The sequence below is a fragment of the Rattus norvegicus genome, chromosome 2, assembly GCF_036323735.1.
Source record: "Rattus norvegicus strain BN/NHsdMcwi chromosome 2, GRCr8, whole genome shotgun sequence".
Classification (NCBI taxonomy): domain Eukaryota; kingdom Metazoa; phylum Chordata; class Mammalia; order Rodentia; family Muridae; genus Rattus; species Rattus norvegicus.
The window spans coordinates 175,623,876-175,649,863 of record NC_086020.1 but is presented as its reverse complement, the minus strand read 5'-3'; the positions used below and the strand labels follow the sequence as shown (position 1 = coordinate 175,649,863).

The 25,988-nt window shown below is 45.5% G+C and overlaps 1 protein-coding gene across 1 annotated transcript; it reads left to right on the top strand.

Annotated features, from left to right (window-relative positions):
• Positions 1–199: 199 nt before the first annotated feature.
• Positions 200–25,730, top strand: Prcc (proline rich mitotic checkpoint control factor). Its single transcript, NM_001107700.2, has 7 exons — positions 200–903; positions 11,735–11,782; positions 14,042–14,608; positions 17,382–17,477; positions 22,029–22,172; positions 24,222–24,287; positions 25,271–25,730. The coding sequence occupies exons 1-7, from the start codon at positions 442–444 to the stop codon at positions 25,355–25,357; spliced, it is 1,470 nt and encodes a 489-aa protein (NP_001101170.1). The 5' UTR covers positions 200–441; the 3' UTR covers positions 25,358–25,730.
• The last annotated feature ends 258 nt before the right edge of the window (positions 25,731–25,988 follow it).

Here is a 25,988-nt window from a genome sequence, read left to right as displayed (position 1 = left end):
AAACTACGAATCCCAGGAATCCCTGCGTCAGAGGAAGATTTCTCAGTCTTTCTGCGCACCCTTTACTCCACCTTCAGACTTCAATTCCCGCAATGCTTTGCACTGAGTTCCCTGAGGTAGAGAATAGGGTTGTTGCTAAAGTGTTCTCTGGGAATTGTAGTTCTTAAGTCTGTGAGGCTACTAGTAGGCGGAGTGACTCGGCGGCCATTAGCTGTGTGTAGTTGCTTGGTGCTAGGAGCTTAAGTGTAGCGGGAATTCTTATTCGGTGGAAATCAACCCTGGCCATGGGTTCCTGCCAGGGATAGTTCTAGAGCACGGAGCAAGGAGCGCTTTTCGGTTCCCCGCCTTGCCCGCTGGTAGGGCCTACTAGGCTGCCGGGGCATCCCGGGTCTCAAGTAGGCCTAGTCTGCCAGCAAGGGCGTCCCAAAGGCGGGAGGCGCCATGTCTCTGGTTGCTTATGCCAGCAGCGACGATAGTGAGCCGGATGAGCCGGAGCCGGAGCCGGAGGAAGAGGATGTGGCGGCTCCTATGTCCGGGCCCACTTTAGGAGGCCTGTTCGCTTCTCTTCCCGCACCCAAAGGTCCGGCCTTGCTGCACCCGCCCCCCCAGATGCTGGCCCCAGCCTTTCCCCCGCCGCTTTTGTTGCCCCCGCCCACCGGAGACCCCAGGCTGCAGCCGCCTCCACCTTTGCCCTTTGGCCTGGGCGGCTTCCCGCCACCTGCAGGAGTGAGCCCTGCCGAAGCTGCAGGAGTTGGGGAGGGGCTGGGGCTGCCATCGCCTCAAGGCCCTGGTCTCAGCCTGCCCCCAGCTGTGGGCAGTGTCGGACCCCCCTTGGGGCTTCCCAAGCCAAAGAAGAGAACCGAGCCGGTTAGGATAGCGGCGCCGGAGCTGCATAAGGGCGATGTGAGTATCTGGGGAGGGGGGGCACCTCAAGTCCCATTGGGTTTGAGTTTAGGGGTAGGAGGGACTTGTAGCCATAATGGAGCTCAACAAACTCATCCGTTGACTCAGGGCCGCTAGAATCCTCTTAGAAGGCGGTTAAATTCAGCTGAACTTGTCTGCTATGGGGAGTTAGGGAATTGGCCATGAGGCATTCTGGAACCTGGGGCTTGCTTGCAGAAAGGGATGCATGGTATCCTCGGTACTGACAGACTAAGACGCGTGCCTAGAGACACTCCTTTTCCTTTTAGCATCTTCAACTCGGTTGGCTTGGTTGGCTTCTCTTCGCACATTGAGGTCAGGTGCTCTTAGCGGCACCTGATGTGACTGACAGCTGATAGGACTAATACTCCCGTTGAACATCCAGGACCACCTTATCCTTGCCCCCTCTCTAAACTAAGCAGGCCTGAAAGGTAAAGGACATGAGTGGTGTTAGAAGAAATGGAATATTTATTTCTTTTGAGATGGCCCTAGTATTGTAGCCCAAGCTATCCTTGAATCACTGTGTAGCTCAGCTTGTGCTTCACGTTGTGATCCTCTTGCCTCAAGAGAATCCTAGTGCTGGATTAAAAAGTATATAGCCTCACACATACTAGGTAGACAAATGCTCTTCCACTGGGCTACAAAACCCAGCCCCATTTCCTTTGTTTGAGAAACAGCTTTTCTAGATTGTCTAGGCTGACTTGAATTTTAGCTTGTTCTGCTTCAGTCTCCTCTGTAACTGGGATTATAACCTACACAGCCAAGGCTTGGTAGCCCAGGCTGGCTTGAAATTTAGTAGCTAAGATTGGCCTTAAACTCCATATCCCCCCCTTCATCTACTTTCCTGAGAACTGGGATTACAGCTGAAACACCATGCCTGCTTTATGTAGTTTACCTTCATGTCTAGGGCTTTGTGCATGCTAGGCAAACATTCTTCTCAAATGAGCGATATCCTCAGCCCTAACATACTATTTACAGATATGAACTGGATTCCAGTATGCAAGATCTTATTAGAGATTGACAACGGGATCTGTGTAAATCTTAGTTTCACCACCTAGATATTGTCAAGGCTATGTGAGCATTAGGATATAATTTCTAGAAGAGGCAGCTAAGATTATATTGCTTTCTTGTTTATTTGTTTGTTTATTTGATGGTCTCTATGTAGTCCTAGATGCCCTACAACTTGCTCTATAGACCAGGCTGGCCTTGAACTCAGAGATCCTCTAGCCTCTGCCTCTTGGGTTCTGGGATTAAAGATTTGTGCCACCATGCCTGACTTACGTTGTTTTCAGCTAGATGTTTAAGCAAGAAAGGCCAAGATCTCTTCCATGAGGACTTCTGGGATAAAGGAGGCAACATGTGACAGTTCTCTGCTTTCTGTCTTTTAGTAAATGAATTGGTCCATCCTGGGCTCCTTTGCTAACTCTGCTCTTCTTTAGTTTTCCCAAGCTAACAAGGCCATCTTTATCTTCGAGTCTCTCAGTTTCCCTCAGTAGCTGTCTTGTTCTTTTCATCACGCTCTGTCAAGTCTTGACAGGAGCGTTCTCAGCACCCCGGCCTGCCTGGTTACACTGTCCTTTGGAGACAGGGTCTTACTGTGCAGCCCTATCTGGCCTAGAACTTGCTACATAGACCAGGTTTGGCCTTAAACTCATGGAGATCCTCCTGCCGCTGCATTGTGAGTGCTGGATCAAAGGTGTTAGCCACCATACCTGGCCTTGCTTTTTCTCTGTAGTTTAACCAACCACCTTATTACCTTATATTATATATTTAGCTTTTCTCCCTTTTCTGGTATAGAAACTCCATGAAGGCAGAAGTTACTTAGGACCCTACATTTTTTTTTTACTTACTTTTGAAATTATAATTATGATATAATTACATCATTTTCCTTTTATACTTCCTTTCGTTTTCTTTTAAATTTATGTTAACATGCATGGGTGTGTGTGTTTTGTATGTATAGATGTATTTGTACATATATAACCTGCTCAGACCATATGTTGTTCTGTATGTTTTCAGGGATGGTCATTCGGTATTGAACAACCATGTGGGGAAGACGTTTCTCTACTCTAGGCATTTGTTAGTTGCCTGTAGTTTTTTATGTAGGGTTGAGGCTGTTGTCCTTGTCAGCTCATGTCAAGGCAGTCATGTTGGGGAAACTCGGTGGGTGTAGTTTCTGATGTTACTAGGAGACACAATGTCATAGCAAACTGCAGATCACCTGACTGCCCCCCTCTTCCCTAATGTTACCTCAGCTGTGGCTGTAGGAGTTGTTGGTAGATGTATCGGCCCATTGGGACTGGGCATCTCAACTCTGCATGTTGATTTGTTGCTGTGGTTTTCAATGTGGGTCTCCATCTGTTGCGAAGAGAAAATATCCTTCATGATTGGGGGGGCACTCTGAATTTTTTTCTGAATGAATAAACCCAGATTCTTTCTGGAAGGAGATCCTGGAGTCTCCAGTCTGCTTCAAAACTTCCTTTCATATCACCTGTCCTTTATTCTTGCCTGAGTTTGTCATTTCTTGGTCTAAGATTTTACAAATGCCTTCTGTTTCCCCCATTGAAACTAACCTTGATCTTGATTTAACTGTGGCCAAAGAAAGCCCATCCATGAATGGACCAGAAAGGTAATCTGCCTGCTGCTTCTTTCCTCTCCTCTCCTCTCCCCCTGGAATTAATTGTTTATTATATTTGCTATATGTGGGGAATTCTTCTCTCACAGTGACAGCTGTGGAAAGGCTCATCTCTTGCACAAAGGTAGCATCACAACAACTTGCTGGGATACATTTGTAATCCAGCTCTTGAGAGGCTGAGGCAGGAGGAATGCCTTGAGTTTGGCACCCCCTGAATTTTCATAGCCAACAGGATTACAGAGCAAGACCTTGTCTCAAATATCCAAAAAAAGAAAAAAAGATTTGTGGTGTGGAGGTTGTAGTTGTAAAAGTGGCAGAAAACAGAAAGCTTTTTTTATTTGACCCACTGAGGTTCTGAAGTGTGAAGGAATTGTAGTCCACTCAATGCCACACCCTAGCTGTTTGTTTCCCAGTTATGTTCAAATTGGTAGTTTTGCTCTTTAAACATAACTCTTAGGGAGAGGCAGCCTAAGAATAGTGAAGGTTCTCAGGTGTGTTTTTTGAATTTTCTAGACAGGGCTTCTCAATTCAGCACTCAGGCAAGATTTCTTTGAGTTTTAGGCCAGCCTCTTCTACAGAGTGAGTTCCAGTACAGCCAGAGCTACACAGAGAAACTCTGTCTTGAAAAACAAAAAACAAAACAAGACAAGGTTTCTTAATCTCAGAGATGACCTGCCTCTGCCTCCTGAGTGCTGGGATTAAATGCTCGGCTGTCGGTCGGTGTGTTTTATGTGGATGTTTGAGTGTGTCTGTACACCTCATGCATGTAGTGTCCATGGAAGCCAGAAGAGGGCGTATAATTCCCAGAACTGGACGTAGAGCTAATTGTGTTCATGTGGATACTGGATGTTGAACCTATATCCTCTGGAAGAGCAGCCAGTTCCTTAATTGCTGAGCCATCTTTCCAACCCTGTGACTTGGTCCTTAAAGAGCTATGTCCCTTCTGGTTCTAATAGCTCTGGTTCTGAGCATGTCGTGCATATCGAGGGCCCTCTCTGCATGTCTGCTGAATGATTTAGGTTTTTCTCTTGCTGTGCAGAGACACCACGACCACAGCAGCTCTTATAAAGAAAAACATTGGAAACATGTGGCAGACCTGTGCTAGAAGGGTAGCTGAGAGTTCTACTTCTGGACCCATCAGCAGGAGGAAGAGGCTTAGCTTCTGGGACCTCAAATCCCACCTCCAGAGACACGCCTCCAACAAAGATATTGCCTATTCAGATCTAAGAGTGCTACTCCCTGTGAGCCTATGGGGTGAGGGGGTGCAGTTTCTTTCAAGCCGATACACATGGATAAGCTCATTGCCTTAAAGAAAGTGTTTTTTGTTGTTTCGTTTTTAGAATTTTAGTACTTCTTAGGTTTGTTTCAGGGGAAAAAGGGAAAACCACCATCTTGGGTATTTGTTTGTTTTCTAAGTTTCCTTTCATTCATCAGTGCAGCAAACTGTAGTCCAACCCTTGATTTGACCTAGGCCCGGTTACCCAGTGATCTGTTGTTCATGGGCAGAGGCGTCCAAATCAACCTCAGACATCTTTCCTCTTCCTTGAGGATCGTCATTTCTTCCCCTTTTTCCATCGTGAGTGCTTGTGTGCATGCACATGGATTCAGATCCTTTGCCTCAACTTTCCTGGTGCTGGGATTATAGGCATGTGCCACAAGCCGGGCTTCACTCAGCTTGGCTTCTGATTTAACGGAGTATGATCCATGGAGTGGGCGATTTTTTTTTTTTTCTTTCCCCTTTATTGTTCTTCTTGGGGTTTGTTTTGTTTTTAAAGAGACCATAGCATCTGGCAATGACTTTTTTTAAAAATTTATTTAATGTATAAGTATCTGCATGTATACCTCCATGCCAGAAGAGGGCATCAGATCCCCATTACAGGTGATTGTGAGCCACCATGTGGTTGCTGGGAATTGAACTCAGGACCTCTGGAAGAGCAGTCAGTGCTCTTAACCGCTGAGCCATCTCCAGCCCCTGCTCTTCTTGTTCTTACTGAAACTTTACCGAAATCATTGGTTGGTTTTTCTAGGCCAACAGGATGAAGATACTAAAAAAGTCAGACTTAGGATAGCAAGTCTTTGTGAGAATTTTCATAATATATTGTGACACAAATAGTTTTAGGGTTGGTTCCTTGTTGAATGTGGGAGCACACACCTTTTTTTTTTTTTTTTTTTCTTTTTTTTTCAGAGCTGGGGACCGAACCCAGGGCCTTGCGCTTGCTAGGCAAGCGCTCTACCACTGAGCTAAATCCCCAACCCCCACACTTTTAATTCTCAACACTCAGGATGTAAAAGCAGGTGGAGCCCTGTAGTATCTGGCCTCCACTTCTGTTAGTGCTAGGCTCTTTACTTTACCAAGAAGGAAATGGGTTTAGAGAACACTGACAAGTTTCCTCAAGCCATATAGTTTTGAAATGGAGGCAGAGGTTAGATTTGAACCTATGAGTGCTTGACTCTTGATACTTACTGAAAAGATAAGGAGAAGACCCATGGGCAGGCACAAATCAGAAAGGAAGACAAACACGCTAAATAGTGAAAACAGAATCCTAACCCAAGGGCAGATAAGAGACCAAAGAGTTAAAGAAGTTGATGAATCCAGCTAATGAGATAATAGTATAATTCATTTGGAGTCTGGAGAGGTGGAGTGTCTGTTCTTAACCTTGATTTCCTACTTGGCTCCTGGCCCTGATAACCGGTGATTGCTTTTTGGAGAGAGTCTCGGAACCAGAGCCTGAGAAGATAAGAGGAAGGCGGCCGTGGGGAGTGGGGCACTGATAGATGCCGAGATCCCGCTGGCCTTGGCCTAATGGAACATGTCTGCTTCCGCTCTTGCTCAGCAGTCTCTGGGTGTGTATATTGTCACTCTTGGCAGCTAGAGAGGATGGTGGTGGCCACTGAGGTTTAGGGGTTTGTGAGGCTAAGAAGTATAACAATGCTATCCCCACCCCAGTTTACTCAGTAGTTCAGGTTGAGAGGCACAACAGTGCTGTGTGACATTATTCCTGGAGAGTTGTGAACAAATGTCTCCTTACCCCAAATAGGGGACCTACAACAGACCGAAATATACTACCAAAGTCCACCTGGGTAGATCATGGAGTTTATTAGGGTTATAAGTATTCGCAACTGGGGCAGGAGAGCTGGCTTAGTAGCTAAGGGCACTGACTGTTCTTTCAGAGGACCCAGGTTCAATTCCCAGTATCCACATGGCAGCTCACAACTGTAACTTCTGATCCAGGGGTCTGATACCCTTACAAAGACATAATACACACAGGCAAAATGACAATGGACATAAAATAAAAATATACATCATGAAAAAAGTATTCACAACTCAGAATTGACAGTCAAAGGAGCATTGGTGAGTGCCCACAAAAGTTCTGCCGGACCGTAGGCTGTTCTACAGTTAGAGATGCCTACATTCTATTCTATCAGAAAACAACTTAAAAACCCCAAGCTTCTCTAAAACCCCCAAAAGATACATTTCTTCAAAGCTTATTATAAAGTATTTTATTGATATGCTTTTTGTATACCTGTATACTTGGGAGACCACATAAAAATTTCCCCGGCCAAAATGGTGAGAGATGTTTAAGAAGCCCGGCTGTATTTGCACAATCGAACCCAGGGAGATGCTAGGTGAGTGCTTTGCTACTGAGCTTCAGCCCCAACAGCACTCACTGGATTTTCTTTTCTTTCTATTTTTTTTGGGGGGGTGGGGGTGGGGGTGGGGTTGTTGGGATAATTTCTTTATGTACTTTGTCTCCCGTCAGTTTGTGGTCAAGTTCCTTGGTGCCCAGGAGTGCACCATAGCTTCTCTGCATAGTGTACAGTAGAGTCCCATGTTTCCAGCTACTCCTGGGGTTAGGTTGGGAAGGTTTGTGAAAGGACCAGGAAGTGTGTCTATATTGTTTCCTCATCTACTGGTACCCTTGTCATTCTTTGAGAATATGCTGTCTCTAACCTTCTCTCCTGAGACCTGGAATGGTCAGGCCTGCATTTGGATTGTTCTACCTGTTAGACCATCTCACCAGCATTCCACCTTGTTATTTATAACAAGCTTTTCTGCTAAGCTGGGTTAGTTTACAAGCTCCCAGGATCGGCCTGTCTCTCATCCCTGTCTTATTGGGGTTACAAAGTTACAAGCACCAGTAGCTGTACCTGACTTTGTACATGGTTCTGGAGTTATGAACTCTTTCACAGCCAACACTGACCAACTGAGGCATCTCCTTGGCCTCTTAGCAGTTTGTTTGTTTGTTTAGTTATGTATTTGCCTGCTTGCTTCCTGGATGTGTTGTGTCTGGGAGTCTGACATAGATCCGTGTCACAGGATAATTTATAAAGGCTTCTCAGCAGAAACTTGGAGAAGGATGAATGTGAGTGGTTATATCAGAAGTAGTGGCATATTTGACCTGGTCAGTCGGTAGGGATATTATGTATGTGTTTAAATAATAAACATCAGTTGGGAGTAGTTCACACCTTTAATCCCAGCATTCGGAAGCAGAGGTAGCAGATCTTTGTGAATTTGAGGCCAGCCTGCTCTACATAGAGAGTACCAGGACAGCCAGGGGTACATAGATCCCTTTTAAATACACAAAACCAAAAACAAACAACAAACCAGGTTATCAATATTATATTGAAAACAGTCTGACATTTAAAGAGAAATTGAATTTTCTTCTCACTGCTGATCTGGCCCTCATTTCTGTGAGCCTGTAGGACAGTTTGTCTCCACTGTGACAGTGGCCCCTGTGTTTCACAGGCTCTAAGAAAAGAGGACATTATAAGGCATGATGAATAATCCCAGCACTTGGAAAGCTGAAGCAGGAGAATTGCTGAGGGTTCAGTGCCAGCTTGGCTACAGAGTGAAACATTGTCTCCAAAAAACAAACACAAGAAATGAAAACTCCACAAACAAAAAGGATGGTCTTCAGGTGCCCCAGAGCTGTTCTTAAACATATGGGAGATACTTAAGTTAAGGTGTGTCCAGGACCCATGATAACGAAGGGAACAAGATGTTGGGGTTTCCTGAGCTCTCTAGGAGCAGAAGGCGGGAGTGTATGTGGAGAGGTGTAGGAAGGAATGGGAATCGAAGAGAGACAGGGTTGAACATGCTCAGATGGGGATGTTCACACCTTTTTCTTGGTTGAGTGTTTCTTATGGTGAGGGGGAGAGCATGATAACCCTGAGCTCTGCTGGAACCTTGGTTTATATGCATTTTCTTGGACAGTAGCCCATACAGTCTGCGTCACTGTGACAGGGATCGTACTATTCTAGCTAGCCTTGGGTAGTCGGAGTAGCTGCATTTCCCACCCAGTAAGTGATATGGCTGCCACAAAAGCCTGTGTTCTGATTTGTCCTGTTCCGTATGAGACCCAGTGTGACTTCAGTGTGGTCCTCAGGCTCCGACACTGTTAGGATGATGTTACTGTAAACAGTGAAATGGGTATGTTTTTTTCAATACACAGATCATTACAAGTTCAGGGCTGCCTCAAAAAACACAGATTCCATGCACACATAGTGCTGCACTCAGAGTGGCCATACTCACTGAGGGAAGCTTGGACTACGTCTGATTTATTATTATTACCTGATTTCACAGGTATTTGGGCATTTGTCAAGTAAGTTAGTTCGTTCTTTCTTTCTTTCTTTCTTTCTTTCTTTCTTTCTTTCTTTCTTTCTTTCTTTTATCCAAGTTCTTTGTGAGCAGATCACACAGAACATCTGCCCAGTTTAAATGGCCCAGGTTGTATCTTTGAAGACTAGTGTCTACTACTCTTGATGCCCAGGCCTTTAAAATAAAACAGTGTCAGGCTGGCCTCAAACTCACAAAGATTCTCCTCCCTCTGCCTCCTGGGTGCTGGGATTAGAGGTGTGTACCACCAAGGCAGCCTAATCACCTTTTCTTTATAGATGCCTAGATCAAGACCATGGAAAGGTAGATGTGAGAAGTCACTGTTGTTGTTGTTAATGGTGGTGGTGGTGGTGGTGGTAGTGTTCTTATTTACTAGGAAAAAGTTTTTAATTTTAAGATTTATTTATTTTAAGATATATACATTTTTTTCTTTTTCTTTTTTTTTTTTTTTTTTTCTTTTCTTTTTTTCGGAGCTGGGGACCGAACCTAGGGCCTTGCGCTTGCTAGGCAAGCGCTCTACCACTGAGCCAAATGCCCAACCCCGATACATTTTATTTTTAAGTGTGTGTGTGTGTGTGTGTGTGTGTGTGTGTGTGTGTGTGTGTTGGGAGGAATATCAACAGTGAGAACAGTGCCCTTACAGGCCAGGAGAGAGTGTTACAGGCACTTGTGAGCTATCTGATGTAAGGGAACTGAACTCAGGTGCTTTTAAGAGCAGGGGGTACTGTTACCCACTAAGTCATCTCTCCAGCCCCTATTTATTTATACATGCCAGGCAGATTTTATCCCATTGAATTGTGCCCCTACTCTTTGTGTGTGTGTGTGTGAGTGCACATGTGTGTGCACACACCATGGTAGGTGTGTGGAAATCAGAGGACAACTTTGTGGAATCTCTTTTTTCCATCTTTACATAAGGTTTTGGGATCAAGCTTAGGTTGCTGGGTTTGTGTAACAAACTCATTTACTGGCTGAACTACTTCACTGGCTCTTAATTTAAATTTTGCTTTGGGGCTGATGAGATGGCTTAGCAGGTAAAATTCGGTTGGGGATTTAGTTCAGTGGTAGAGCGCTTGCCTAGGAAGCGCAAGGCCCTGGGTTCGGTCCCCAGCTCCGAAAAAAAGAAAAAGAAAAAAAAGAAAAAAAAGAAAAGAAAAAAGAAAAAAAAAAAGCAGGTAAAATGCTTGCTGTACAGATCTGAATTGAGCTCATTAGCTAGAGTCCTTCTAAAGATGAAAGGAAAGAACCAATTGATGAGAGTTGTTCTCTGACCTCTACACACTAACTATGGCCTGTGTGCCCCTCCCCCAATAATAATAAATAAACTTTTGTTTTATTTATATGTATTTTATGTATATATGTGTCCATGTGACCACATTGGAGTCAGAGAACTTTTGGGACCCTACTTTGTTGAAGAAGGGTCTCTTGTTTTGCTGTTGCACAGTGTACCCCATCCGGGAACTTCTGACCAATTCTTTTGTCTCCCCTCTTGCTGCAGGAATGCTGGGGTTACGGGTGTGCACTATTGTGTCTGGCTTTTCATGGGCTTCCGGGGATACAGTTAGATTGTCAGGCTTGCATGTCAAGTCTTTACCTGCTGAGCCACCTCCATGGCTCTCGGAAGTACTTATTTAAAACAGCTTTAAACAGTGTTCTTTTTAATTATGTATATGTGTGAGTGCGTGTGAATATGTGTGCCTAAAACAAACTTAAGCTCACAGAGGTTCACCTGCCTCTTGTGCTGCGACTGAAGGCAGCCACTGCATTTGGTCAAAAAAAAAAAAAAAAAAAAAAAAAACTCAGGCAGGTCTTTTCAGTGTGGCCCCTGTTGAGTCCAAAGGCTATTAGCTAGTGGCCTCCTTTTTCAGTCAGGATCTCTGAGCCATCATTTTCCTGACTTTCCAGGAAGGATGGTGTCTGGCACACAATAGATCAGACTTGGAGAGAGAATGGATTTCTCCAACGGTTTTGACCTTTAATGCCTCATAGAGGAGCAGTTAACACACCACTTAATCCCACTGAAGCTTCCCAGTTGTGTGGTCATGCAGTCTGGGTAAGTGGTTTAAAGTGAAACTGAGGGATGGAGAGATGGCTCAGTGGTTAAGAACACTGACTGCTCTTCCAGAGGTCCTGAGTTCAAATCCCAGCAACCACATGGTGGCTCACAGTCATCTGTAATGAGATCTGATGTCCTCTTCTGGTGTGTCTGAAGACAGTGACAGTGTACTTATATGTAATAAATAAATCTTTTTTTTTTTTTTTTTTAAAGAAAGCGAAGCTGAGGTTGGGTGAGATTGTGGGCCAAATTCCATCATTAAGTGGATGCAGTTATAAGACTAAGTCTGGCATTGTTTTGCACCAAGGATCAAATGGAGGAAATGGTCCCATTTCAACAGCAGAAACTGAGGCGGGAGCGGCTGCAGTGGGCTAGTGTGACTGCAGCTCTGCAGAGGTGCTCATAGGCGTAATGGCCTCTCTGCTGTTCAGTCTTTTATAAGTATTTGATGAGTGTGTTTCTTCTACTGTCCCACAACACTCATGCTTTACTCTGGTTCTTTTTCTCGTAGTCAGATTCTGAGGAAGATGAACCCGCAAAGAAGAAAGTTGTCCTGCAGGTAAGCTTGGTACCATAGCTTTCCATCTCCTTCTGGGTTGTTTCCAGAAAGTTAGGACTTAGAGTGCCCAAAGGTTTTCAATCGACAACTAGCACATTTGCAGGTAATTGAGGACTGTTTTGGTCTGACTTTGGTTTTCAGTGTAGCTGTTTTGAGTCTGATGCACCCCGCTTTTTCTCATTCTTTCCTGGCATTAGCACAATGGAGTTGCCCTCTCTGGAAGGACAGGCCCTGGTAGGAGCAGAGACTGTCACTTAATTCAGTCCATTATATTTCAGGTAGAAAGATTGTTTAGGTGGGGGTGGGGTGTGTAAGTGTGTTTGTCAGATGATGATTGGGAACATCTGTGCTGTAAAATTGCCTGTTGTGTTTCTAATCTGGAAATGGATACTCAGACAGCACTTACTTTGTACTGGGTAACATTCATTTCAAATGCCTTACCAGTGTCTAGTTGAGTCCTTCTTCATTGGAGGGCCTGAATCCTAGGTTATGACCATAGTTTACATGAGGAAGCTGAGGACTTGCCAAAGTCAGACAACTGGTGCGGGCGGAGCAGGGATTACACCTGTGTCAGGGGTTCTGACTCCGAAGTCCAAGTCTGGTCCTGGGGAATCCAAGCAGCTGTTGTGCTTGGCTGCTTCTCAGCAAGCAAGAACAGAAGTCTCAGCTGAGTGACCTCTGTGATTGGCTGGTTACCTTTACTCTGGTTCTCTTGAGTGTCTTCCAGTTGCCTGTACACTCTCTGATTCATGTTTTATACACTCTCTGATTCATGTTTTATACACTCTCTGATTTCATGTTGCTCTTATATCTTGGGGGAAAAGCGCCTGCCTTATATGGTGCTTGTCTTGGAGTTCACATACGCAGTGTTGAAGTTGTCCCTTCTTTTCACTTTGTTAAGGTGTCACTTCTAGTTTTGGCAGGTCTTAGGACAGGGTCGTGTGGACATCAAAAGGACTCTTGGTGAAGGTAGTGTGGTATGTGTGTTGATAATGAGAGCTGAAGGAAAGGCATTGGAGAAGCCAGTGACCCAGCGGTTCTCTCATCAGTGGCTTCCTGTGGTAGTAGACTTACTTGAAAGGCACTCCACAAATGAAGCGCTGTCTTTCAGTTGGTGAAAAAGTTGCGCACAGGGAGATGACCTGTGAAAGCAGAGTGGAAGCCTGGCCCTGCAGAGTGCTGTGTGGGGTGATCCCAGATGGTGCTAAGAAGTTGAACACTTCTAAGGTGGCCTAAGCAGGGCTCCTGACCTCCCACCCCCAGCACCTCACCCTGGTCCTGTAAGCTTAGAGAGCATTGAGAAGGGCCCTCCTCCAAGTGAACACTTCTCCTCTGCCTGGCCTGCTTGCCTCAGAAGTTCTCTTTAACTCGTTGTGGGAATTTCTTGGCTGAATAGGTACCCTGATGCTCCAGGACACAGTAATCTTACTCCACTGTCCCTTTTCTATTGATACCTCTCTGCACTTAGGGTAGACCAGCCCTTTAGCATACAGAAAGCAGTATCTAGGCAGTTCATGTGAATAAGAAGAGCTCTGGAGGGGCGGGGCCAATTAGTATACAAACCAATAAGCTAATTGCTTGACTGTGGCATTAGCCACATAGAGGGTATTCCTTGGGTAGATTGGTAGAAGGAGCTTTTAGTAACAGGTACAGATATCTCTTGTGCTTGATTAGTTACCACTTTAAAGAAGGGAGAAGTTAAATATTCAGTTGTTTTTAAGATTTATTTTTATTTTCTGTATATGAGTGTGTGTGTATATATATGCATCATGTGTGCCTGATGGCCGCCAAGGTCAGAAAAAGAAAGGTATTAGATCCCCTGAAGCTGTAGTTACCTGAGGTTGTGGGCTGCAATGTATGTGCTGAGAACTAAATCCTGGTTGCCTGGAAGATGAACAAGTGCTCTTGATCACTAAATGATTTCTCTGGACTCAAGACTTAGGTTTTTAAGAAGAGCTAATGTGAGATTGAGGTCATGTACTGTATTTACTGAAGACATGGAGTTCAGGTAGGATCTGTGTCAGATAATCATGGAACTAGGCTGGGCAGAGCCGAGCCAAGATGGCCTGTCATTGTGGAAAACATCTACAGTAAGTCCTGGAGCAGGAGGGCTTGAGTGCATGGACATAACAGAGCATCAAGGGTTGTGAGGGCCTTAGAGAAGCACAGAGCTATGATCTTGTTTGTCATTATTGCTAGTGCATAACATGAAGTCTCACCTGTCTTTCTTCTCTCTCATTCCAAACCTGGGCTCGCTAGGGATCCGGCGAGGGGACTGGTTTGTCTGCCTTGCTTCCCCAACCTAAAAACCTGACTGTGAAAGAGACTAACAGGTTGCTCCTGCCCCATGCCTTCTCCCGGAAACCCTCAGATGTCTCCTCAGATGCTAAGCCCTCTAGACTGGCTTCTAAGACCAAGCCCGCCTCACTTGCTCCTGTTTTGGGTACCACAACCACCACTCCATCACCCTCTGCCATCAAGGCTGCTGCCAAGAGTGCTGCCCTGCAGGTGACAAAGCAGATTACACAGGAGGATGATGACAGCGATGAGGAAGTTGCTCCTGAGAACTTTTTCTCCCTCCCTGACAAGGCTGAGCCACCTGGAGTTGAGCCATACCCTTACCCTGTCCCCACTGTCCCTGAAGAGCTGCCTCCAGGCACAGAACCAGAACCAGCTTTCCAGGACGATGCAGCCAATGCCCCCCTTGAGTTTAAGATGGCAGCAGGGTCAAGTGGGGCTCCCTGGATGCCGAAGCCTGGGGACGACTACAGCTACAATCAGTTTTCCACATATGGCGATGCCAATGCTGCTGGTGCTTATTATCAGGTAGGTAAGGACATAGAGGGCAGGCCCAAGAGAATTGGAACATGGTGCTGAAGGAGATTGAACCAGGGATATGACCTATGGGTCATGTGATTTTCTTATATCCACTATGTCTCAAAACAGTACTTTTATTCTGAACAGATCTAAATTGCCCAAGTATTACAGGGTAAATCATGTCATTAACCCTTTCATTCTGTATGTTAGCTTTCTGTTACTGTGATAGAAGTCTAGAGGTAATCTGCTGGAGAATAATGGCTTATTTTGACTCAGAGTCTCAGGCTTTAGTTCATGGTTGCTTTGCTTTTGGGCCTGTGACCATACATTTGCTACATTACTGCTGGGCAGTATATCATGGCACTGTGCAGCAGAGGAGCTACTCAATTTATGCAGGAAGCTAAGAGAAAAGAAGGGTCTAGAATCCTATGGGATTATACCACTGATGACCTTTTTTCCTTCCAGTAAACTCCACATCTTTAATAGTCCCACCACCTCCCAATAGTTTTAGTGGCTGGTGTCCAAGTCTTTAACACATGGATCAGCAGGAGACACTGACCCAAATATAGAATTTTGAAAATGGAAATTTATTGTGGGTGGTGGTGGGAGATTTAACATAGGAGAGGAATGGTCTTGAGTCCCTTGAATGTGGATAGATATTGAGGAATGGGGAAGTTTGGTGTAAGCTTCTGGGTAGCAGGTAGTGTCATAAGGGAATATACGAACAAAGTCAAAGCAATTGTCAAGACAACTTCTTTTGGCAAAGCAAGTATCCTAGAACCCCCTCAGCTAGCCAGCACACAGTGCTAAGAAAGCCTCTGTCTTTTTTTTTTTTTTTTTTTAAGATTTATTTATTTATTATATATAGGTACACTGTAGCTGTCTTCAGATACACCAGAAGAGGGCATCGGATCTCTTTACAGATGGTTGTGAGCCACCATGTGGTTGCTGGGAATTGAACTCATGACCTCTGGAAGAGCAGTCGGGTGCTCTTAACCACTGAGCCATCTCTCCAGCCCCCCCCCCTTTTTTTTTTTAAGATTTATTTTATGTATATGAGTACACTGTGGCTGTCTTCAGACACACCAGAAGAGGACATAAGATCTCATTACAGAGGGTTGTGAGCCACCATGTGGTTGCTGGGAATTGAACTCAGGACCTCTGGAAGAGCAGTCAGTGCTCTTAACCACTGAGCCATCTCTCCAGCCCTTTCCTTTCTATTTTCTTCATTGCTTTCTCCCCTCTTTTCCTATCCCCTCTAATTTGAGTTCTGTTTTCTGGCCTCAGCCTCCTTGGTGCTGAGATTATAGACGCTTACCACTGCACCCGGCTTTGCTTAGGGATTTTCTGTTGTGCTTTTTTGTGTGATGAATATGAAGTATGTTTCTCACCTAGTTTCTAAGAGGCATGTTCTTAGCGGCCTTTCAGACAAGCTTGAATGTACTGATGACTGCAGCTGAGGCAGGAGGATTTAGGGCTATGGAATATCAGGACTCTGTCTCAGAGACAAACAGTGCAGCAAGGAGAAAACTGTTGGCGAGGCAGGGGGGCCTGGTTTCTACCTTGTCTCCTCTAGAATCTGTATTCATGTTTGAGGGGAGCTATTACATTCACGAAGTGCACAGCTCTTTTTTTTTTTTCTTTTTTCTTTTTTTCGGAGCTGGGGACCGAACCCAGGGCCTTGCGCTTCCTAGGTAAGGGCTCTACCACTGAGCTAAATCCCCAGCCCCGAAGTTCACAGCTCTTAACAAGTGTAGTTCATTCCCAATTTTTTTTTTTTTTTTTGGTTCTTTTTTTCAGAGCTGGGGACCGAACCCAGGGCCTTGCGCTTCCTAGGCAAGCGCTCTAACACTGAGCTAAATCCCCAACCCCCATTCCCAATTTTTAAGCATCATATGTATGTATGTGTGTGTGTGTGTGTGTGTGTGTGTGTGTGTGTGTGTGTGTGTGTGTGTGTATGTATGTATGTATGTATGTATTTTTGAGACAGCATCTCACTATGTAGTTCTAGTTGTCCTGCAACTTACTACATAGACCAGGTGACCTTGAACTCATAGAGAGTCACCTGCCTCTACCTTCTGAGTCCTGGGATTAAAGGTGTGTGCCACCACGCCCAGCAACAAGTAGCTCATGGTACATGTTTTTTTTTTTTTTTTTTTCCCCCGGAGCTGGGGACCGAACCCAGGGCCTTGCGCTTCCTAGGCAAGCGCTCTACCACTGAGCTAAATCCCCAACCCCGTATGGTACATGTTTATAGTCAGGCTGCCTCTGATTCCCAAATGCAGACTCCAGGGAGAGAGCCTACCTTTTATGACTGACTGCAGGATCATAGCACATGGCCAGGCAGCCCCCTGAAACTGTACAGTAGGGATGGGAAGGGAGGGGAGGGCAGGAAGGAGGGATGACCTGGTCTGTGAGGTGATGGGGCTCCTGATCTAATAGCACTGCCTTTTCTTCCCTGCTCACGGCAGAGGTTGCTGTGTCTTAGGGACAGGTCAGGTCTGGCTAAGGGCACTGGAGAGGTGAGGTGGGCCTTATACTGGGAAGCAGCTAAGGGAGAGCAGGGCAGAGCAGGAGAGAGAGTGCATTCTTTGTCACCTTCTCTAAAACAACACCTCTCCCTGGATGATGCCGATGAGGGGGCTGTAGGGACTGTTGGTGAGCAGAGGGAGGTCCTTGGATCGCCTGAGGGGCTTTGGTGGGGGCCTCTATCTGCCTTTCCCATGCACTTTGTTTTGTCTTCATTATGCCCTCAGTTGTATGTTCTCTGTTCTGGCTATAGGATTATTACAGTGGTGGCTACTACCCTGCACCGGACCCGGCTCTGGTCCCTTCCCAGGAAATTGCCCCTGATGCCTCCTTCATTGATGATGAAGCAGTGAGTTAACAAATATATTACTTACTTTTCTGTTGCTATGAGACAATACCAGGATCAAAAATAACCTATTGAAGGCGTATTTTGGTCTTAGAGTTCTAAAGGGACGAGAGACCATCAGGGTGGGAAGGCATGGGGTCAAGCAGCTTGCAGGGGAGCAGGGATAGGTGGGAAGCTGAGAGCTCACTTCTCCATTCACACACAGGAAACAGAGAACAAAGAAAGTGGGACAAGGCTATAAACTCTCACAGCCACCACCAGTGTTCCAGCAAGACTGGACCATCTCCCCAAACAGTACCACCAGCTAGGGACTGTGTTCAAATACCTGAACCTAATAGGGGAGAATTGTCTTATTTAAACTACCACAAAGTCAGAATGACTTTCTATTTCCTGTGCTAGGGATCAAACACAAGGCCTTGTGTTTGTTAGTCAAGAAGTAGACCACAGAGCTCTATCCTAAGCTCATAAGTGGCCTTTATTTAAATCTAAGATTTATTTTATTTTTAGTTATGTATATCTTTATGTATGTGTATCTTTATGTATATGTACAGAAGTGTAGGTAGCTGCAGAGACCAGCAGGGTCAGGCCTCTTGGAGCTGGGGACTATGTAGTTGTGAGCTGCTGTGGGCGCTGGAAACTAAATCCAGGTCCTCTGTAAGAACAGTGCTCATTCTTTTTTTTCTTTTAAGATTTTATTTATTTTATGTATGTGAGTACACACCGTTGCTGTCTTCAGACACACCAAAGAGGGCATCAGATCCCATTATAGATGGTTGTAAGCCACCACGTGGTTGCTGGGAATTGAACTCAGGACCTCAGGCTCTTAACCACTGAGCCATCTCTCCAGCCCAGCAGTGCTCATTCTTAACAGAGAATCTCTCCAGCCCCACCAATGACCATTTTTTTTTTTTTTTTTTTTTTTTGGTTCTTTTTTTCGGAGCTGGGGACCGAACCCAGGGCCTTGCACTTCCTAGGCAAGCGCTCTACCACTGAGCTAAATCCCCAACCCCACCAATGACCATTTTTGACACCAGGTTTCAAATCTGAAGCTAAAGGGAAAAGTTTTCTTGGTTAGGTTTTGCTTTGCTTTTGTTTTGTTTGTTTGTCTGAGACAGGGTGCCACTGTGTAGCCAGACTGGTTTTGAACTTGGAAGTTTTCTGTTCTGTTTTCTGACTGCTGGGATTATAGGGAGTTATTTATTTATTTATTTTCTTCTTCTTCTTTTTTTTTTTTTTTTTTTTTTTTTTTTCGGGGCTGGGGACCGAACCCAGGGCCACTGAGCTAAATCCCCAACCCCTATTTATTTATTTATTTATTGACTGATTTATTTATTTGAGACAAGGTTTCTTTGTGTAGCCTTGGCTATCCTGGAACTCACTGTGTAGACCAGGCTGGCTTCAAACTCTGTGATCCACTTGCTTCTGCTTCCTCAGTGCTGGGGCTAAAGGTGTGCACCACCACCACACCTGATGGAAGTTTATTTTTAATTAAAAAGAATTTTACTACATCTTAATTTTTTGTTGTACATATAGATGTATAGACACATTGTCTTAGCCAATGATTAAAATATCATGAACAAAACCAAAACAAAACCCAAAAACACCTTGGGAAGGAAAGAGTTTATTTCATCTTTCCAGCTGTGGTCTCTGTTATCTAGGGAAGGCAAGGCAGGAACCTGAAGACTGGAGCTGACACATAGGCCATGCATGCTTCTCAAGGCGTATGTAGCCTGCCTTCTTGTAGCACCCAGGCCCACCCAGGCAACACCTGCAGTGAGCTGGGCCCTCTCACATCAGTCATCAATTAAAAAGTGTAGCACAGGCTTGCCCACAGATCTATCTAGTGGGGGTGTTTTCTCAATTGAGGTTTCCACTTCCCAAATGACTCTGGCTTTTGTTAAGTTAACATAAAACTAACTAACAAACAAAACCCCAACAATAGCTTGTGTAATGGCAGTTAAATTTTTCCTTATGAAAGTAAGTTTGGGGCAGGCCAGGGCTGGTATCACAGCTCCACAAAATGGTTTCTGCTGAGTTGTGCTGCTATCTCTAGTCTTGATTCTCATGCTAGCAGCTGGAATGTTTGCCATTACTTCTGCATGGGAGCTACAGCAGGATGGAGAAAGCCAGGAGGGACATTTCCCTTCTCTTTTGAGGACTTCTAGAACTCCCTAGGGTACTTGCCCTTATGACTAGGTAAGAGTCTGTTCTCATGGCCAGATCTGTTTTCAGTGAGGCTCATAAAGCAGTTTTTTAGTTGAATGATAATCTGGCACCAAAGAAAGGGATAGTGTATTTTGAGAGACACCTAGCAATTGTGATCAGTATCCCTGTGTTTAACTTGATTGACAGGCAAATTGAAGGATGCCCTGTGGCCTTCAACCCAAGATCAAGATACAACAAACTGTCCTGTCTGCAAGAAAGTTGCAGTTTAGTCTTAGGGAAAATAATTCTCTGTTCAGTTTCTCCAGAAAGGTGACTGTCCTTTGCTAGTCTTTGTTCTGACTGGTAGCTTGTGCATCCACTCCATTGAGTAGTATCTTTGAGGCAAGTGCAGCTAAACATTGACTCAGCAGCCATGGTAGTTTCTTGTCCCAGCAGTCACACCAGATCTTGGGTCTCACCCACGCTGCCCAGTGTTCCAGGTGATCTGGGTTTTTCCTCTCCTTTTTTTTCTTCTGTTTTCTCTCCTTCCCTACTCTCCTGATGGGGTTTCTGGTCTCAGAGTCATAGCCGTTCTCCTTCCTTGCCCTCCTCAGTGCAGGTATTCTAGGTGTGTACCTGCCATGCCCAGATGGTTCTTGCCCCATCCTGTCTTTTTCTTTCCTTTGCTAATCTTTGTTAACTTTTCTCCTCCTTCCTTCTTCCAGAGGACAAAAGAACAGGAGTATTATAGAGAATTCCTTGGCCTTTTGAGACTCCCTTACTATCCACCCCACATTCTCTTTCTTCATTGTTTCTTTGGGGTGGAATCTGACGACACTGATACCAATGCAGTAAGAAGGAAATGGTGGAAAGAGAACTGATGGGTTGCCTGATTTTAATCTTTGAGGGTGACCTCGAACTCCCTGTGTAGCCAAGGATCACCTTGATTCTCCCTTTTCTGCCTCCAGAATGCTGAGATTACACCTGTGTGCCATTAGGGCCGGTTTACAGGACTGGGGAGACAACCAGGGCTTAGTACCCACTTGATGTAGTACTCTAGTGAATCACAGCCCCAGTCCTGAAAGGATATTTAGGAGAAATCTTACAGCTTTTCCCCTTTAGTATTTTGGGTCTTGCTCTGATTCTTCATGCTGCTTCATTCATTAGGAGGCGGGCACAGGCTCTTGTTGCCAGGCCTCGTGTGATCTGAGTTTTATTGATATTGTGAAAAAAGGGAAGCAATCTCCACAAGCCGTTCTCTGATTTCTACACATGTGCCTTGATCTGAATGTGTGTGGTCTCTATCTCTGTCTCTCACACACAAATAAAATGCAATAAAAAAGAAAAGGTACACTAAGCAACAACAACAACAAAAATCCAGAAAACAAACTACTGAACTTAAAGACTTCTGTCTCTGCCTCCCAAGTTGCTGGGACTGCAGGTGTTTGCTGTCAGACTCAAGTTTACCCTCAATTCCTTTAAAAAAAAAAAGCCACACACACCCACCTTTGATTTTATTTATTTTTATTTTATGTATTTGGGTATTTTGCCTGTATGTCTGTGTCCCACATGCATGCAATTATACATGGAGACCAGAAGAGGGCATCGGTTACCTGGAACTGGAGTTAGATTATTCTAAGCTATCATTCAGGTGCTGGGAATTAACCCTGCAGACAGTGCTCTGTAACTGCCGAGCCATGTCTCCAGCCCCTTCCTCTCAGTAAGTTAGTTTTGTTTTGTTTTCGAGACAGAGTTTCTCTGTGTGTAGCCCTAGCTGTTCTGGAGCTTGCTTTGTAGACCAGGCTGGCCTCAAACTCACAGAGATCCATTTGCCTCTGTGGGTTAAAGGCTTGCACCACCGTCCCCTGGCCTATCCTCATTTCTTAATTTGAAAGTTGTAATCCTAGTCCTTGGGAGACTGAGGCAGAAGGATTTTGAATTTGAGGCTATCATGGTTGTGTCCAAAAACAGAAATGAAGAAAGGTGTAATAGACCTTTCAGGCAGGCACAGTTATGTGGTTTGCACTTAGGGATCTCCACAAGTCCTCTGGCCACGCTGGCTCTTGACTCCAAGAGGCCTCCTGAGAAACAGCCCTCTTGCCTGGCATCATGGAAGCTGGTAGAGATCAGGTGAAAGGAAGTATTTCAGAGAGAAACCGGGTTGGGGATTTAGCTCAGTGGTAGAGCGCTTGCCTAGAAAGTGCAAGGTCCTGGGTTCGATCCCCAGCTCCGAAAAAAAGAAAAAGAAAAAAAAAAACTCTTTATCAGAGAGAAACCAAGGGCATAGCATCTGGGGCACAGAGCCCAGCACTGCTTTAGACCAGAGGCGGGTTCTTAGCAGTGTCTCCTGCTCTCCTCACCCACTTCCCAGACGCCTGCACTTCTGTTTCTATATCTTTTCTTTTTCAGTTTAAGCGGCTACAGGGCAAGAGGAACCGAGGGAGAGAGGAAATCAACTTTGTGGAGATCAAAGGTGATGACCAGCTCAGTGGGGCTCAGCAGTGGATGACCAAGTCACTGACAGAAGAGAAAACCATGAAGTCCTTCAGCAAAGTAAGTGCGAAAGACCATTTGGGTGGCCTACTTAGAAGGCCACAAGGTGTTCTTGACCTGCACCTCATCTGACCCATTGTTATCTCAATATACCTGTGTATGTTTAGCCAATACTGTTGTCCATGGGAATGAAATATACACCGAGCTTCATGGGAACAACTCTTGCTTTTTAGAGCTTTACAGAATCTTAACAGCTGTCCAGCTGCTGGTGTGGTCTGGTTGTTGGGAATGAATGATTGGATCGGCTTCCCAGCTGCTGGAAGATCTCTGGTGTGTGTCTCTTCCCACAGATGAGACTCTACAGCTGCTCTCTAATCACGCCAGTCTCCATGCTGCTAATCTGGGAGCTGGCTCAGCCTGTCTTTGGGGAGTGGGCACAGCAGTTCTTCAGAGGTTCTAGGCCCTGGGTCCCAGGCATGTTGTTCTTCTTTTGCTACTGTTTCCATAGTTTGTTTTAGCTAACTGCTGTCTCTGGGTGTTCTTGTTTCCCACACTAAGGGCCTTCCCTGTGCTCATTTTCTTCAGTCAGTATGCTCAATGTCTCTTCACTTAGCACTGAGTAGTATGGACACTCAGGAGTTTGCCGTGGGTGGGGTAGCTGGATGCGAGCAGCGTGCTAGCAGCACCAAGGTCGAGGGTTTTATGTAACACCACCACCACCGATTGGTTTTTCTTTGTTCTATGGTCACAGATGTCCTTCCAGGCCCCCATCATTTATTTTAACTGAATGTTGGCCGTCATACAGGATAGAGTAAAGGACTGTGGTTAGAGCAGAATAGATCTATCACTGTTTACTGGAAAAACCACTTAGGAGAAAGGGCTTTGCTAGCTTGGACTTGAGAGGCATCCTCACAGGCAGCTGCCGGTGTGCTCACTGTGGGAGGCACTGAAAGTCTGCCTGCATCACCTTCCATTGTAACATTACAATTACAGTTGCAGTGCATTGAATAGCAAGCTAGAATCTGGTCTTTTCCCAACCCTGGGGTGTTGTCCTATTTCATTTTGTTGAGCTTGCTTTTTAAGAGAAGAAAGGATAGAGTCCCCTCTCTCCCCAAGAAGTTGACAGCAGAGTTGGGAAGAGATTTAAGGACACTTGAGTGTAAATGATTACAGTGCAAATTGATTACATAAGTGCTGAGGAGACTCTGGGGAGGAGTTTTGAGAGTTGGGTGGGGCTGGCGAGAAAGCTTCTAGCCCGAGACAGCTCTGGCAGAGGACAGAAAAACCACACAGTGAAAGCTCAGACCAGTATAGATCTTGACAGTAAATCGTTTGCATCAAAGTGTGGTTTGCAGTTGAATGTAGTTACTGGTGGAGGTTGGAAGATGGATCGAGGAAGAATGAGCTTGTGAACTCTGTCATCCCAGGGAAGTGATTGATGTGTCCCAGGACAGGACAGGACAGGACAGTTTCAGCCAAAGGTGATGCATGAGAGGGCTTAGTAAGTGGTAGGTAGGAGCCAGACCAGACTTCTTGCCAGGCTGGAGAGAATAGGACAGAAATGAAGGTTTAAGAGGCAGATGGAGGGGTTGGGGATTTAGCTCAGTGGTAGAGCGCTTGCCTAGCAAGCGCAAGGCCCTGGGTTCGGTCCCCAGCTCCGAAAAAAAGAAAAGAAAAGAAAAAAAAAAAAAAAGAGGCAGATGGATAGGAAGTCTGGAGGTCAGCAGATCACATGCCCATGGCATAAAATCTGTCCTAGACTTACGACAAGCTAATGTCTGTAGGCAGAGCCTGGAGCTTGGGCTAGCGGGAGAGAGACAAAGAATTCCTGTCCTGACCTCAAAGAATAGCCAGTCTGTTGGGGATTAACAGGCTGCGTCTCGCAAGGATTCTCACTTTAGATTTGTTTTTCATAATGGCTCTAATAGAAGGTCAACTTTGTAAGTATACAGACACAAAAACAGCTCCAAGTTCACTTGCTCTCCCTGAAGATTTGGGCTGTGTGTCTGATGCCTCAGTTCGTCAGCCTTACACTGCCCAGGCACAGGAGAAATTTGTCTTTCCATTTGTGAATTAAGGACTGCTTTTTGTTTTTGTTTTTTCTTGTAGAAGAAAGGTGAGCAACCAACTGGCCAGCAGCGGAGGAAACACCAGATCACATATCTAATTCATCAGGTGAGGATGCTCAAGGCTCACAGGATTCCATTCAGTGGGGATGGAGTTAATGAGGTCGGGTCCCAGGCACCCTTTGGTTAGACATGCTCTCTTGTTCTCCATGTGACCACTAGGGGGAGGCTGTGTTCTTAATATCATTCCCCTTTGCCTCTGGTTCAGGAGTCTGGCTCAGGTGCTTAGTGAAACCATGTCATGTAAGAAAGAAGTTTATTATGGGATTCTTTTGGGTGTTTTTTAAAATTTCACGTATGTGAGTACACTGCCCCTGTCTTCAGGCACACCAGAGGAGGGCATCACATCTCATGGTAGATGGTTGTGAGCCACCATGTGGTTGCTGGGAATTGAACTCAGGATCTCTGGAAGAGCAGTCAGTGCTCTTAACCGCTGAGCCATCTCTCCAGCTCTCTTTTGGGTCTTTTGAGGCAGGGTTTCAAGCATTCCAGGCTATAGTCTAGGATGACTTTGAACTTCTGGTTCCCTCAGGTCTGCCCCTTGGCAGTGCTGAGATTTGTGGGCGTGTGCCTCTCTGGTTTCTAAGGTGCTGGGGATAGAACTGAGTGCTTCCTGCAAGAACTCTACCAGCTGAGCTTCATCCTCTCTATTAAAGTTGATTAGTACATTTTATTTCTCGTTTGTGTGTCTGTATTTACTTAGATGTGTGCCACAATGTGAGTAGAGAGGTCAGGACAGATTTCACTGTTCGTTGTTGTTGTGTTCATCACACAGGTCCCAGGGGCTGAAGTCAGCTCTCAGCCTTGCTGGCTGGCACCTCTACTCACTGAGCCATCAGTCTTGGTAGTCCCCAGAAGGCTTTTTCAATAGAAACTTTATCTGTTTTATTTAAAAAAAGAAGAAGCAGCAGCAGCAGCAGCTGGATCTGGGATGCACAGTGGTGCTGTGTGAGCCTAGTTTGTCTGAAGGCTGTGGGTGTGATTCCTAGTGAGTCTGCCCACTGTGACTCTCTACCCCCTCTTGTGTTCTAGGCTAAGGAGCGGGAGCTGGAGTTGAAGAACACGTGGTCAGAAAACAAGCTCAGTCGCCGGCAGACCCAAGCCAAATATGGATTCTAGGGCTCAGGAACTGATGGCCCAGGACCTCCCGTTGGCACAGTTGGCTCAACCCCAGCTTCACCTCCAGGACCCCAGCTGCTCTGTGTCCAGGACCTCTACCCTGAGGACTCGGCCCTCATGTCCGGGAGAAGGAACATATTTGATAGATTTTTCTTAACAAGTTAGAAAATCCAGCTCTCTGTGCTGGGGCTGGAAAGACTTGCGTGCTGCCCCAAGGATCTATGACCTTGGTTGGGAGTTCTGCTCCTGTCGGGTGTGATGAGATGGTGAACTCTCCCACCATTTCTTTCTTTCTTTCCTTCTTTCTTTCTTTCTTTTTTTTTTTTTTTTTTAAAACAGGGATGTCTGTTCAAATAAAAACATTTGAGTGTGACGGATGCTGCCTACACTGTGTCTGGATCTCAGAGTTAAGCTTGTGCAAAGCACCCCCTGCTAAGCACCTGAGTGACTTCTTAGTGCTTTGCTTCCCCTTTGCCCATGGTATCCACTGACCACCCCGGGAGCTGCTGGTGTCTCACCTGCAGGCGTGATTATCAGGCGCGTGATCCCCAAATGTGGAGCGTATTGCTGGTCTCAGGTGACTCAAAATGGACTTGTCAGTGTGGGTGTGGTGCAGTATGCCTGTGATCTC

Bases quoted from the DNA above. Each gene is read 5' to 3' on its own strand.
- Prcc (NM_001107700.2), top strand. From the start codon at position 442: ATGTCTCTGGTTGCTTATGCCAGCAGCGACGATAGTGAGCCGGATGAG. The intron at 22,173-24,221 runs GTAAGTGCGAAA...TTTTTCTTGTAG, and splicing joins CCATGAAGTCCTTCAGCAAA to AAGAAAGGTGAGCAACCAAC. The intron at 24,288-25,270 runs GTGAGGATGCTC...CTTGTGTTCTAG, and splicing joins TCACATATCTAATTCATCAG to GCTAAGGAGCGGGAGCTGGA.